Raw genomic sequence first — 15,007 nt, 5'->3', positions numbered from 1 at the left:
ATAATCAGGCACATATTCAACGAAATGTAGGTTACTGTTCTAAAACAATCAGTGCACATACATAGTTATTTATATTGTGAAGCTATGGTATCATTTAACTGAAAGCTGCAGGGCTGGTAACCATTTCCCTAATAGTACCCTGATATTGTTTTAAATGGTCTTTACACCCCGACGTCAGTTAACTGACTCTGGACTTTGAAAAAGTGGTTTAACCCTCTCGTGTCCCTCGGGTCAAACTGACCCGGGACTTATTTGGGGTTTTAAAAACAATTCTGAAATAACATTTTACTTCATGATCTATCAACAATTATTGTCTTTATCTCAATTTCTAACAGCTGAGATAACATCTATGTTTAGGGAATGCATCAGTCTCTACTAGAACACTATTAAACATGGAAGTGGGGTTAGTTTTTAGTCATAAGGTTATAATTCATGTTAAAAATCCACTATGGAAACAACATAAGTGTCATATCCAGATTAATGTTCTGAATTGAGTCAGGAATACATGTTTATCACAGGAAATAAGGAAAGGACGCTGATTTCAGGTAGAAAAAATGTAACTTGTTCCATTTTTCTTCCCAAACTTTTAAATGGGTCAATGTGACCCAAAAACCACACAAGGGTTAAAGAAATGCCGATCAACCAGAGCCCGGTTTTCTCTCATTTAAAGTAAAAAGTTCTTAGTTACGTTCAAACAGTGTTAACGAGATATCCTATTTTATCTTTATACTTATACTTATTTAATTAAATCTCCATCTTTGTGATTTTATAAGGAACCAAAGCTGCCTTTGATTTGAGTTTGTTGCTTCTTCATTTTTTTGTTTTGTTTTTTACTTCGTCACGGATGTAAAAGTTCAGATTATTAAAAACTAAAACCTCGTAACAGAAGTAAAAGTACAGATTTTACAAAGTAAAACCTTGTAACGGATGTAAAAAATACAGATTTAAAAAAAACTAAACCTCTCTCCCCTTTCATGTCTCCAGCTGTCCTTTCAGAATAAAAGCCAAAAATGCCCCCAAAAAATCTTTAAAAAGTAAAAACTACTAAATTAGAGAACTGAGAGTAATTGTAATTAGTTCCTTCCCACCTCTGATTACAGGTCGTTGCCATGGGAGAACTACGCCAAACACATTTAACCCTTGTTTGGTTTCAAATTTTAAGAAGAAAAATGGAACAAGTTACATTTTTTCTACCTGAAATCAACGTCCTTTCCTTATTTCCTGTGATAAACATGTATTTCTGACTCAGAACATTATTCTGGATATGACACTTATGATGTTTCCATAGAGGATTTTTAACATGAATTATGACCTTATGATAAAAAACAAAACCCCACTTCCATGTTTAATAGTGTGCTAGTAGAGACTGATGCATTCCCTAAACACAGATGTTATCTCAGCTGTTGGAAATTGAGATAAAGACAATAATTGTTAATAGATCATGAAGTAAAATGTTATTTCAGAATTGAATTCCCCGAAGGGAAGAAAACACAAGGGTTAAACAATGCTTTATCACTTTTCTGAAGACGTTTCTCTCTCTCTCTCTCTGTGTGTGTGTGTGTGTGTGTGTGTGTGTGTGTGTGTGTTGTTGTGTGTGTGTGTGTGTGGTGTGTGTGTGTGTGTGTGTGTGTGTGTGTGTGTGGTGTGTGTAGGGTTAGAATAAGATGCAATGCCAAAGGAAGTTGGTTGCAGCGGTGGAAGACGTGTTCAGATCCTTTACTAAGGGAAACGACAGGGTCCCGAAAAGTGAAGACAACATAAGCGTTAAACAAGGTCTTAGAAAGTGTAACTTTAAATAAAATTACTGATTGTGGCTTTCTGACTTTAAGGAAATGGATTAAAAACCAAACAACAAGCTCCTGCAACGAGTTTATTGGCAAAAAGAAAGCGTGAATGTTACGAGTACACACTTTGTAATTCAGCTCCCAGACGTCCATCTAGTTACAAACACACTTTCCATCTTAGAAATTATTATAACTGTTAATGAGATGTTTTTTATATAGACTGTACATAAAAAAGGTAAACAATATGGTGGATTTGTACATTATAAAAACAACATATCTTGGCTGAAAGTTACTAAAAAAAATTCATTTCAAATGATGTTTCTGTATAAAAAGGAATCTCCAAGCTGAATCTCCCCAAAAAAATATGTCTTCTTCGCCAAAATAATTTCCCCTCTTTCCTCATATTTAAAGTTCACATATTTCAAAAAGTGGTTAAAATAAAAACATTTCACTCCTGTTTTTTTTTTAAAGTCAAGTGGATAAAATATTAACTTAAAAGTCGCGTTTATTACTTTTTGTCGAAGACAAATTGTAAAACTGGGAGCGATACTTTCGGAAAACGAGTATCGTAAACGTTCCTCTTTAGTATTATTTTCATTATTTCTATTAATTCCAAGAAGAATTCAAAATGAGCGAAAAACAACCGATTTAAAAAAACCAGCTGCTAAAGAAAACACCGGCAGACTTTCACGGATACAAATTCACCGAAATTATGACTAAAACTTATATATACAAAGTTTAAAAAACATTTCACAACAACTCCAAACGCTGGTGTATGAAAATGTAAAATCAAAACGCACCACGCAAACGCGAGGTGCGTTTTTCAGTTGTCCAAAACGTCAGCGTTTAACTTCCTTCCTCACAGAAAATAAACACGAGTCCTATTCAGATTTTTCAGGGAAAACTGAAACCACGAAGCAATAACTTACAGGGAAACTAGCAATATATATATATATATATATATATATATATATATATATATATATACGGGCAGCGTCCTCCATCATCCCTCCGACAGGTTCCTCTGACATGAATGCAGTGGTGTGGGCTACGTGACCTATACCTGACCTTGACCTGACCTTGACCTGACCTTGACCTGACCTTGACCTGACCTATACCTGACCTATACCTGACCTATACCTAACCTTGACCTGACCTATACCTGACCTTGACCTGACCTATACCTGACCTTGACCTGACCTATACCTGACCTTGACCTGACCTATACCTGACCTTGACCTGACCTATACCTGACCTTGACCTGACCTATACCTGACCTATACCTGACCTTGACCTGACCTATACCTGACCTTGACCTGACCTTAACCTGACCTATACCTGACCTTGACCTGACCTATACCTGACCTTGACCTGACCTATACCTGACCTTGACCTGACCTATACCTGACCTTGACCTGACCTTGACTATAGTCCATTAGGAAAGGTCGAGGAATTCAGTTACAGTTCCAAAAACGCGAGGATACTGTTACGTAACGATGACCGTTTGTGTGATCGTTCACAGTTAGGCCGGCTACGAAAAAAATCCCCACGGCTGACACGCCCAGCTCCCGCCATTGCACCGTCATACAGAACGAAATATTCTGTAACCTACTTTGCCGACGTTGTCTTGCTTTAAAGGAAATTAGCAGCTTAGATATTTATGTCTGACAACTCTCTCGCCATGTGTCGAACAAGGGGCGATCCAAATCTGTCGGCGCGATGTCCCGAGATAGTCCTGCCGGTGACGTACCGTACACGCAGAGCTATCTCGGGACATCGTGCCGACAGATTTGGATCGCCCATGTTCTACATGCGGGGAGAGAGTTGTTAGACGTAAATACATAGGCTCCTAATTTCGTCAAAGCAAGACAACGTCGGCAAAATGGGTTACAGAATATTTCGTTCTGTATGACGGGTGCAATATGTGAAAGTCAAGGTTGTCGTCAATCGGGTCAAAATGACATAAAAACATCTTTTCCTGTTCTATTTTGTCTGGAAAAACTTCCAACTTCCAACTGCGTGTCACGCAGGCAGTGTGGAAGCGCTAACCTGTTAGCATGGAGCCAAAATGACGCATCCAGTGGGTAGTTTTCTAAGCCCCTGAAGCTGTTCTGCCGCTTTGGACGACACTGCAGCGGACGTTAACGTCACAGAAACTACAGAAAATGTCGGTACATGATCCGTTCTGCACATGTGCAGGTGATATCATGATGTACGAGGATTTACGACACCGCACGATCTGTTGCACAGTAGCGGTCTGCTGTTAGCCTCCACCGGGAAGCTAACGACATTAGTTTAGCTAACAGCTTTTTCGGCTAACCGCTAGCTGAGACAGCATGTAAAAGACCCTCAAATATAATATATATATTTTATAACGTAACAGCGTTATATATAATAGTTGTTACATCAGTTCTACTTGTGCTCATTTAAAGTCTTAATCTAGCTGTAGCTGCTAAGAGAACGGTTAGCCTCCACCGGGAAGCTGACGCTAGTTTAGCTAACAACTAATTCGGCTAACCGCTAGCTGACCGCTTGATTCAGCCTAAAATAACGTTACTCAAACTAAACAGCGGGGAAAGCAGCTACAGCTAAATTAAGACTTTACAGTAATAATAAAGACAAGTGTTGAGTGATTGTATTTTAAATGAGCACAAGTAACGTAGAACTGACGTAACAGCTGGTATATATTTTAACGGTTATTTTCATTCATTCATTAATTTTACATGCTGTCCCAGCTAGTGGTTAGCCGAATTAGCTGTTAGCTAAACTAACGTTAGCTTTCCGGTGGAGGCGAACAGGGAGGAGCAAAAAAATTACGGTATAAAAAAACTAGACTACACCACTGCATAAATGTAATGGAAAAAGTTTTCAGCATCGCTCACTGATCCCAAAAAATAACAAGAATATCTAAAGTGCTCCGAAAAAAAACAACAAAAAAACAAAACAGGACTGACAAAAAAATGTCTCAAAAAGAAGAAGAATCCCCCCAAAAAATACAACGCAAAAACACATTATTTTTTACATTTGGACAAAATGTTTTATCAGATACAGGATGAAAAACAAAACTCATATTTTTACTGTTTCCATTCGTGTTCTTTAGTACTTCGGCACTTTGGTGTAATCCTCCGTGTGGATGTTTCTGCACATGCAGATGGACAAGATCATTCCCAGCAGCTGTCAACAAAACAGACGGATTAATACGTTTTATATCTTCAAAATAAAAATAATCCATGCTTTCTTAAAAGATCCCATATTCTGCTCATTTTCAGGTTTGTAATTGTAACTAGAGGTTGTTCCGGAACAGGTTTACACGGTTTCATTTTCAAAAAACACCATATTATTGTTGTACTGCACATTGCTGCAGATCCTCTTTTCACCCTGTGTGTGTTTAGGTCTCTGTTTTAGCTCCAGAGTGAGACATCTCACTAGTTTTAGCTCCAGAGTGAGACATTGCACTAGTTTTAGCTCCAGAGTGAGACATCTCACTAGTTTTATCTCCAGAGTGAGACATCTCACTAGTTTTATCTCCAGAGTGAGACATCTCACTAGTTTTAGCTCCAGAGTGAGACATCTCACTAGTTTTAGCTCCAGAGTGAGACATCTCACTAGTTTTAGCTCCAGAGTGAGACATCTCACTAGTTTTATCTCCAGTGAGACATCTCACTAGTTTTATCTCCAGAGTGAGACATCTCACTAGTTTTATCTACAGAGTGAGACATCACACTAGTTTTAGCTCCAGAGTGAGACATCTCACTAGTTTTAGCTCCAGAGTGAGACATCTCACTAGTTTTAGCTGCAGAGTGAGACATCTCACTAGTTTTATCTACAGAGTGAGACATCACACTAGTTTTAGCTACAGAGTGAGACATCACACTAGTTTTAGCTCCAAAGTGAGACATCTCACTAGTTTTATTACTAGTTTTATCTCCAGAGTGAGACATCTTACTAGTTTTATTACTAGTTTTATCTCCAGAGTGAGACATCTCACTAGTTTTAGCTCCAGAGTGAGACATCTCACTAGTTTTAGCTCCAAAGTGAGACATCTCACTAGTTTTATCTCCAGAGTGAGACATCTTACTAGTTTTATTACTAGTTTTATCTCCAGAGTGAGACATCTCACTAGTTTTAGCTGCAGAGTGAGACATCTCACTAGTTTTATCTACAGAGTGAGACATCACACTAGTTTTAGCTCCAAAGTGAGACATCTCACTAGTTTTATTACTAGTTTTATCTCCAGAGTGAGACATCTTACTAGTTTTATTACTAGTTTTATCTCCAGAGTGAGACATCTCACTAGTTTTATCCACAGAGTGAGACATCTCACTAGTTTTAGCTCCAGAGTGAGACATCTCACTAGTTTTAGCTACAGAGTGAGACATCTCACTAGTTTTAGCTCCAGAGTGAGACATCTCACTAGTTTTATTACTAGTTTTATCTCCAGAGTGAGACATCTCACTAGTTTTATCTCCAGAGTGAGACATCTCCCTAGTTTTAGCTCCAGGGTGAGACATCTCACTAGTTTTATCTCCAGAGTGAGACATCTTCCTTCTATCCTATCTTTGTAGGGCGCTGCACATGCTCAGTAGCTCGGTAAGATCCCATCAGCTAGATAACTCTTTCTCCAGCTTGGGTCAGTCCACGGCAGGATTGCAGAACAGGGACAGGAAGTAGTTCTTTTGGAGATTACGGTGAACTAGTGTGTGTTGTAGCAGTGTTTTGCCATTGAGAACGAGCTAGCATGCTAGCGCTAGCATGCTACGGTTAGCCACCTCGTCTCTAGTGACGTAGAAAGCCGTGCAGATGTTGGACAGCTCACCCGGAGACTGAAGACGTAACACCACATATGTAACTTCCATAAGCTACTACCAGGTCAACTACCACCAACCGGACGGAGAATACATGCTACTTCCTGTTTACACCGGCACAAGCATGCCCAGTACACAACAACGGTTTTGTAATATGTGGTTTTTTTTGGGCTCCAAAACGCCGCTTAAAAACCAAAACGTAGTGTAAATGTAGCCTTGGTCTGGCGTCGATGTTTGATTGACAGCTTTCACAGGAGCCTGAATAACTTTGTAATTTACTCAACATTTAGCCCTCAAATTTGACCCGCTTTCAGTTTTTTTTTTTTTTTTTTAATCACAACAAATGGGCCTTCAAAATAAGAGCTGGAAATGTCAACATTGGAAATCAAAGAACTTTGAAGAAAAAAAAAAAAAAAAAAAAAACACAAAAAAAAGACCCACAGCATTGAAAAAGTGACAAAAATGTCGGGGAAAAGCGATAAATAGTTGACGGGAAGACAACACAAGGGTCAAAACTGGACGTTTTGTTTTATGAATGAAGCCGTACCTCGATCAGAGCCACTCCGAGGCAGATCCCCAGGACGACCCCGATGTTGGTGACGAGCCAGCTCTCCACGCTGGACGCACAACCCTGGAGGAGAGTCACAATGAATGAATGGATGAATGGATGGATGAATGGATGGATGAATGGAAGGTGAGCTCAGCCAGGTGATAGGAAGGAAACGGGTAAAGGTGTTTACCACGTCGTAAACGGGCCAGTCGGGCGTCTGGGCCTCGCAGAACCCGCTGTCGGAGAAGTTCCCCGAGACCAGCGAGACGTTCTGGCAGGAGCAGGGGAACAGCAGCTGGGAGCTGTTCACGATCACCGGGTTACCGGTCCAGTCCACACGGCCGGTCCAGCCACAGCACTCCATCTACAGACAGACAGGGAGACAGACAGGGAGACAGGGAGGGAGACAGAAACAAACACACAAAGACAGACAGAGAAACACAGACAGAGACAGACAGAGAAAAACACACAGAGAGACAGACAGACAGAGACAGTCAATCAGACAGACAGACAGAGAAACACAGACAGACATATGAATACACAGAGACAGACAGATATAAACACACAGAGACAGACAGATATAAACACACAGAGACAGACAGATATAAACACACAGAGACAGACAGATATAAACACACAGAGACAGATATAAACACAGAGAGACAGACAGAGAAACACAGACAGACAGATATAAACACACAGAGACAGACAGATATAAACACACAGAGACAGACAGATATAAACACACAGAGACAGACAGATATAAACACACAGAGACAGACAGACAGAGACAGTCAATCAGACAAAGAAACACAGAGACAGACAGAGAAACACAGACAGACAGATATAAACACACAGAGACAGACAGACAGACAGACAGACAGACAGAGACAGTCAATCAGACAAAGAAACACAGAGACAGACAGAGAAACACAGACAGACAGATATGAATACACAGAGACAGACAGATATAATCAGCTCCATCTTAGGGTGCATTTTGTTGTCAAAACGTGCCGCGAGTCCTGATAATTCATATTTCTTTCTGCTTGCTTTTGATATTTTTGCTACAGTGTGGTGGTGCTAAGTAACTTTACCAATTATAAAGTTGTTTGTTTTTATGCATCGCTCTTATTAAATTAGCAGAATTTTGTCAAAGCCTGTGTGTAGCAGATCTGTCTTTGTCTTAACACTTTGTCTTCATCTGTAATTATATACAAGCCTTTTTGCATTTTGAACATAAGGTGAAAGAGCATTTTGAGTCCTGAATCTGACCCCAGATCAGTGTTTCCAACTCACGTTCCTCTGGATGAAGTCCCAGGCCTGCTCCGTGGTGGAGTTGTTGCCGGGGTAGTTGTCCAGCACTTTGCTGACGATCTTGGACATCTCTTCATTCAACTGAAAGACAAACAGTTTCATGGTTTTTAATTTTTTTTAAACTACGTCTCGTGATCTGTGAATGCAGATTCAGCAATGTGGGCTGTTTATATTAGACAAAATTATCCAAAAAGGTCCATCTCTGCAGGGATCTTTTCCATAATGTTGTCAGACACTTAGAATAATAATCTGAGTCTTTCAGCGGCAAAACCAGAACTTTTAGTGGACAAGGTTTTAAAAAGACTCCCTGGGAGTGGGGGGGTTACCACCGCGCCCGATTCTGTCCTAATTCAGGGTTCAACACCGAGTTCTCACTAATTCTACTGGCCCAAAGATCATTTTTAGTGGCCAAAAAGCATTAAAAAAAGCACTTAAAAAACTGTATAAAAAAAACAAAAAGCATTTAAAAAAAAAAAAAGCATTTAAAAAAGCACTTAAAACACTGTATAAAAAAACAAAAAGCATTTGAAAAAACTGCAAAAAACTGTAAAAAAGAAATAAAAATCATTTTAAATCATTTTAAAAAGCACTTAAATAACTGTATAAAAAACAAAAACCAAAAGCATTAAAAAAAAACTGCAAAACACTGTAAAAAAAAAGTATTAAAAAAGCATTTTAAAAAAACGTAAAAAAAAGCATAAAAAAGGATTTTAAAAAGCACTTAAAAAACTGTATAAAAAAACAAAAAGCATTAAAATCATTTAAAAAAACACTTAAAAAACTATATAAAAAACAAAAAAAAACAAAAAGCATTTAAAAAAAACTGCAAAAAACTGTAAAAAAAGAAATAAAAAAGCATTTCAAAAAAAGCATTAAAAAAGCATTTAAAAAAAGCATTAAAAAGCATTTAAAAAAAGCATTAAAAAAGCATTTAAAAAACCTTTAAAAAAGCATTTAAAAAAACCTTAAAAAAAGCATTAAAAAAGCATTTAAAAAACTGTTAAAAAAAGCATTAAAAAGACTAATAAAACACGTCAAAAATGTAGAGAAAGTCAAAAACAACATTAGCAATAAGTCAAATGTTGAAAGCATGTAAGTGTTAATAAAGTTTGGGGGGGGGGGGGGGGGGGGGGGGTAAAAAGCTCAAAAGCATAAAGCGCCAACGCAACTCCTGATTGGCCAATGATGGAGTGAAATCAAATGATGATAGGTTAACCCTAACGAGCGAGTGAGTCGTTATCGGGAAACCCTAATGGTTGAACCCTGCAAATTAAACCCCTTAAATTTGCTTTAAAACATTTATTAGTTACTTTATCAAAATCCACATGAACTCCTTTTTACAAAATCGGCAGGAATTGGATCCACCAGACATAAAAAAAAAAAAACACGTGTCTCCTTTAAAGCCGAGTCGCCGGTTCCTCCCGTTATTTCCCTACGAGCAAGGCAGCATTTAAGAGGCTATTTTTGTTTTATTTTCATGGATTGTGGCGCCTGTCAAACGAATGGTCGTGTCCAGAGCAATGCAAGAACGGAACGTGTTAACGAATGACACAAGAACGCAGTAGGAGAAGGATATTTAAAAGTTTAAAACATGTCGATTGATTGAGAGAGTTGAGCAGACAAATTAACACGGGGGGGGGGGGGGGGGTTTAACAACGTATGTATGTGTGTGTTCAAGTGTGCGATGTGTCCAGAGAGGACGAACGAGGGGGATTGTTCTGTCAATTATTAAGATTCTGGTTTTTGTTTGTTTTTTTTAAAAAGATAATTTTTTGGGCATTTTATACCTTCATTTGACAGGACAGATGAAGACATGAGAGGGGAGAGAGGGGGAATATATATACACACACACACACACACACACACACACACACATACATACATAGACAGACAGACAGACAGACAGACAGACAGACAGACAGACAGACAGACAGACACACACACACACACACACACACACCACACACACACACCACACAACACACACCACACACACACACACACACACACACACACAGACAGACACACAGACACGTATAGACAGACAGACAGACATAGACAGACAGACACACATAGACAGACAGACAGACATAGACAGACAGACACACATAGACAGACAGACAGAGAGACAGACACACAGACAGACACACATAGACAGACAGACAGACACACATAGACAGACAGACAGACATAGACAGACAGACACACATAGACAGACAGACACACATACATAGACAGACACACATAGACAGAGAGACATAGACAGACACACATAGACAGACACACATAGACAGACAGACAGACAGACATAGACAGACACACATAGACAGACACACATAGACAGACAGACAGACATACATAGACAGACAGACATAGACAGACACACAGACAGACAGACAGACATAGACAGACAGACATAGACAGACAGACACACATAGACAGACAGACAGACAGACATAGACAGACAGAGAGACATAGACAGACACACATAGACAGACAGACACACATAGACAGACAGACACACATAGACAGACAGACAGACAGACAGACAGACAGACACACATAGACAGACACACATAGACAGACAGACATAGACAGACAGACATAGACAGACAGACACACAGACAGACAGACAGACATAGACAGACACACATAGACAGACAGACAGACACACATAGACAGACACACATAGACAGACAGACAGACACACATAGACAGACAGACACACATAGACAGACAGACAGACAGACACACATAGACAGACAGACAGACAGACAGACAGACACACACACACAGTGTAACAGATAAATCACGTCATGGAGATTTATAACATGATGCACCATCAAAACTGCACAAAATCCTCAATGTACCTTAACCGTTGTGTTGTCCTCGGGTCAAACTGACACGTTCCTACGGTTTTTATATCAGAAATATTAGATTTCTTTCAACCAAACTGCCCAAAAATAACATGGATGATTCCATACAGCCTTCTGGTAAATTCAGTGATTCCTTTTTTTTTGAATTTTTTCGGGCGTTTTTATTTAAAACAACAATGTTAAAGTCTTATAAAAGAGAACCATGTTCCACTTGCATTCCTCAATAATCACATTTCTTGTTCCTGACTTTGGGTTTGCCGGCTCCAACCAGAGCTACGGGTTCTCGCTGTGCAGAACTAGGGATCCAGATCTGTGAAACCAGATCTGGAGAATATCCAGAAACATTAGAATAAGGGGGCGACCACAGGAGCAGGTTTAACGGATGTGCTGATCCACATCGCTGGAGACCAGACGCAGAAAACTGAGTGTAAATTACTGCTACAGCGTTTCTCCAAGTATGTCGGGACCCTCAAGGTCTCCCGGGGACACGTCCTGGAAAAGCAGATGCAGGTTTTTCCCTGAACCTCCATTTGGCAGAGACGCATGCACGCTGGCTCAAAAGAAGTCTGAAGAGCTTCCAACAGATGTTCAGATCCAACTAACAGATCTGTCTGGACTCTGCACGACCTGAAGTCCTCTTCTCTGGGAATGGGGGTCAGCGAGGACGGACTCAGACTTCAGGTCCAAGTCTGAGGGTTTCTGTTGGATCTCGTTTGGTGGACAAATCATGAAAGTTATTTATTGATATTGCATTGGTAGGTGTGTGCGTGTGTGTGTTGTGTGGTGTGTGTGTGTGTGTGTGGTGTGTGTGTGTGTGTGAAAACTATAAGCCTGCAGGTCTGTGTGTTGTTACTTCCTTTCAAACAGCCAGACTCAGTTGTTGCGTGATATATATATAGGTATTTTATATATATATATATATACACACACACACACACACACACACACACACCACACACACACCCACACACACACACACACACAACACACACACCACATATATATATATATTGTTCTTGTTTTTATTGTTCTTTGTTTTATTTGGCATTTTTCTGGAAAGGACTTTGTAACCTGTTAGGAAAGGTGCGATAAATATAAAGTTTATATTATTATTTTATTGTTATTATTATTATATTATTATTATTATATTTATTATTATTATGTGTGGTTAAAGATATGCAAGAGACAAGTGCATCAAAGTTAGGTTCTCTTTAAAGGAGGAAGAGGCTGTAAATTTCAATAAATAGTTGCATATGTATATGGTGTGTGTGTGTGGTGTGTGTGTGTGTGTGTGTGGTGTGTGTGTGTGTGTGGTGTGTGTGTGTGTGGGTGTGTGTGTGTGTGTTGCTTATAATAAGAGTTAGGGTTTTTTCTTTTTAAAAGGTATTTTTGCCGCCAAAAGACCTCTGAGTCAGGAAAAACCCTGAGAGAGGGCGGGGGGGGGGGGGGGGGGGGGGGGGGGGGGGTTGTCACAATTTAGATTTAAAAATAAAAACTAAATCAAAAAGGAGCTTTTTTGATTTAGACTTTTAAAATCAAAAAGCAGGTCGGCGATTCCCTCAGCGTTATTATTATTTCCTCTCTTTAAAGCCCCAAAAACAATGAAATACAATCACATTTGTGTGGGGAAGAGAAGCTAATTGTCTCAGACTGGAACACCGGAGGGCGACGCGGCACTAAACGCCTGTTTTTTTAATTGCAGGCTGCGCCGCGGCACTAAACGCCTGTTTTTTTAATTGCAGGCTGCGCCGCGGCACTAAACGCCTGTTTTTTTAATTGCAGGCTGCGACGCGGCACTAAACGCCTGTTTTTTTAATTGCAGGCTGCGACGCGGCACTAAACGCTGTTTTTTAATTGCAGGCTGCGACGCGGCACGAACCGCTGTTTTTTTAAATTGCAGGCTGCGACGCGGCCACTAAACGCCTGTTTTTTTAATTGCAGGCTGCGACGCGGCAATAAACGCCTGTTTTTTAATTGCAGGCTGCGACGCGGCAACTAAACGCCTGTTTTTTTAATTTGCAGGCTGCGACGCGGCACTAAACGCCTGTTTTTTTAATTGCAGGCTGCGACGCGGCACTAAACGCCTGTTTTTTTAATTGCAGGCTGCGCGGCACTAAACGCCTGTTTTTTTAATTGCAGGCTGCGACGCGGCACTAAACGCCTGTTTTTTAATGCAGGCGCGACGCGGCACTAAACGCCTTGTTTTTTAAGTGCAGGCTGCGACGCGGCACTAAAACCCTGTTTTTTAATTGCAGGCTGCGACGCGGCACTAAACGCCTGTTTTTTTTAATTGCAGGCTGCGACGCGGCACTAAACGCCTGTTTTTTTAATTGCAGGCTGCGACGCGGCACTAAACGCCTGTTTTTTTAATTGCAGGCTGCGACGCGGCACTAAACGCCTGTTTTTTTAATTGCAGGCTGCGACGCGGCACTAAACGCCTGTTTTTTTAATTGCAGGCTGCGACGCGGCACTAAACGCCTGTTTTTTTAATTGCAGGCTGCGACGCGGCACTAAACGCCTGTTTTTTTTAATTGCAGGCTGCGACGCGGACTCTAACGCCTGTTTTTTAATTGCAGGCTGCGACGCGGCACTAAACGCCTGTTTTTTTACTTTCAGGCTGCTGGCGTCACATCGACCATCCAGTACAGTGGCGCTCATAAGTTTACATACCCGTGCTTAAGTTGACTAAAAAGAAGAATAAAAAAAAAAAAAAATCTTCTTTAGTAAATAGAGATCTGAATGCTTAGGCAAGGCAAGGCAGCTTTATCTGTAGAGCACATTTCAGCAACAAGGCAATTCAAAGTGTTTACACAAAATCAGTTAAACAGATAAAACACAAAGTAAAAACAGTAAAAAATCACAAGCATTTAAAAACCGGTAAAAACACATGAATAGACAGTTAAAAACAAAGAGAAACATAAAAACACAAGAATAAAATACAGGCAGCATAAGAAATTTAAAAGAAATGATTAGTCATTTAAAGAAAGGCAGCATCAAATAGAAAGGTCTTCAGCCTTGATTTAAAAGAACTGAGAGTAGCAGGATCTGCAGGTTTCTGGGAGTTTATTCCAGATATGAGGAGCATAGAAACTGAAAGCTGCTTCCCCCTGTTTAGTTCTGACTCTGGGGACCAGAAAGCAGACCTGTCCCAGAGGACCTGAGAGGTCTGGGGGGGTCTAGTGTAGTAGCAGATCAGCAATTATTTTGGACCTAAACCGTTAAGTGATTTATAAAACTAGCAAGAGTACTTTGAAATCAATTCTTGAGACACAGGAAGCCAGTGTAAAGACTTCAGAACTGGAGTGATGTGATCCAGTCTCTTGGTCTTAGTGAGGACTCGAGCAGCAGCGTCTGAATCAGCTGCAGCTGTCTGATTGATTTTTTAGGGAGACCTGTAAAGACCCCGTTACAGTAGTCAAGTCTACTGAAGATAAGGCATGGACAAGTTTTTCCAAATCCTGTTGACACATAAGTCCTTAAACCCTTGATATATTCTTAAGGTGATAGTAGGCTGACTTTGTAATTGTCTTAATGTGGCTGTTAAAGTTCAGGTCTGAGTCCATGACTACACCAAGATTTCTGGCTTTGTCTGTTGTTTTTAACATGTTGTTTGAAGCTGAGCGCAGACTTTAATCGTTCCTCTCTTGCTCCAAAACCAACCACCTCAGTTTTTCCTTC

The 15,007-nt window shown here is 40.1% G+C and overlaps 1 protein-coding gene across 1 annotated transcript; it reads right to left on the bottom strand.

Moving 5' to 3' along the window:
• Positions 1–1,857: 1,857 nt before the first annotated feature.
• On the bottom strand, positions 1,858–8,534 carry LOC116674443 (CD82 antigen; the record flags this gene model as incomplete). Its single annotated transcript, XM_032506919.1, is given in 4 exon segments — positions 1,858–4,958; positions 7,137–7,220; positions 7,330–7,503; positions 8,436–8,534. Coding segments are annotated over 4 exon segments (435 nt in total), but the record flags the coding sequence as incomplete, so codon positions are not given.
• Positions 8,535–15,007: the final 6,473 nt, after the last annotated feature.

The sequence above is a fragment of the Etheostoma spectabile genome, unplaced genomic scaffold (genome assembly GCF_008692095.1).
Source record: "Etheostoma spectabile isolate EspeVRDwgs_2016 unplaced genomic scaffold, UIUC_Espe_1.0 scaffold00000281, whole genome shotgun sequence".
NCBI classification, from domain to species: domain Eukaryota; kingdom Metazoa; phylum Chordata; class Actinopteri; order Perciformes; family Percidae; genus Etheostoma; species Etheostoma spectabile.
Note: the sequence above shows the minus strand (reverse complement) of the source record. Positions and strands in the feature narration are given on the sequence as shown.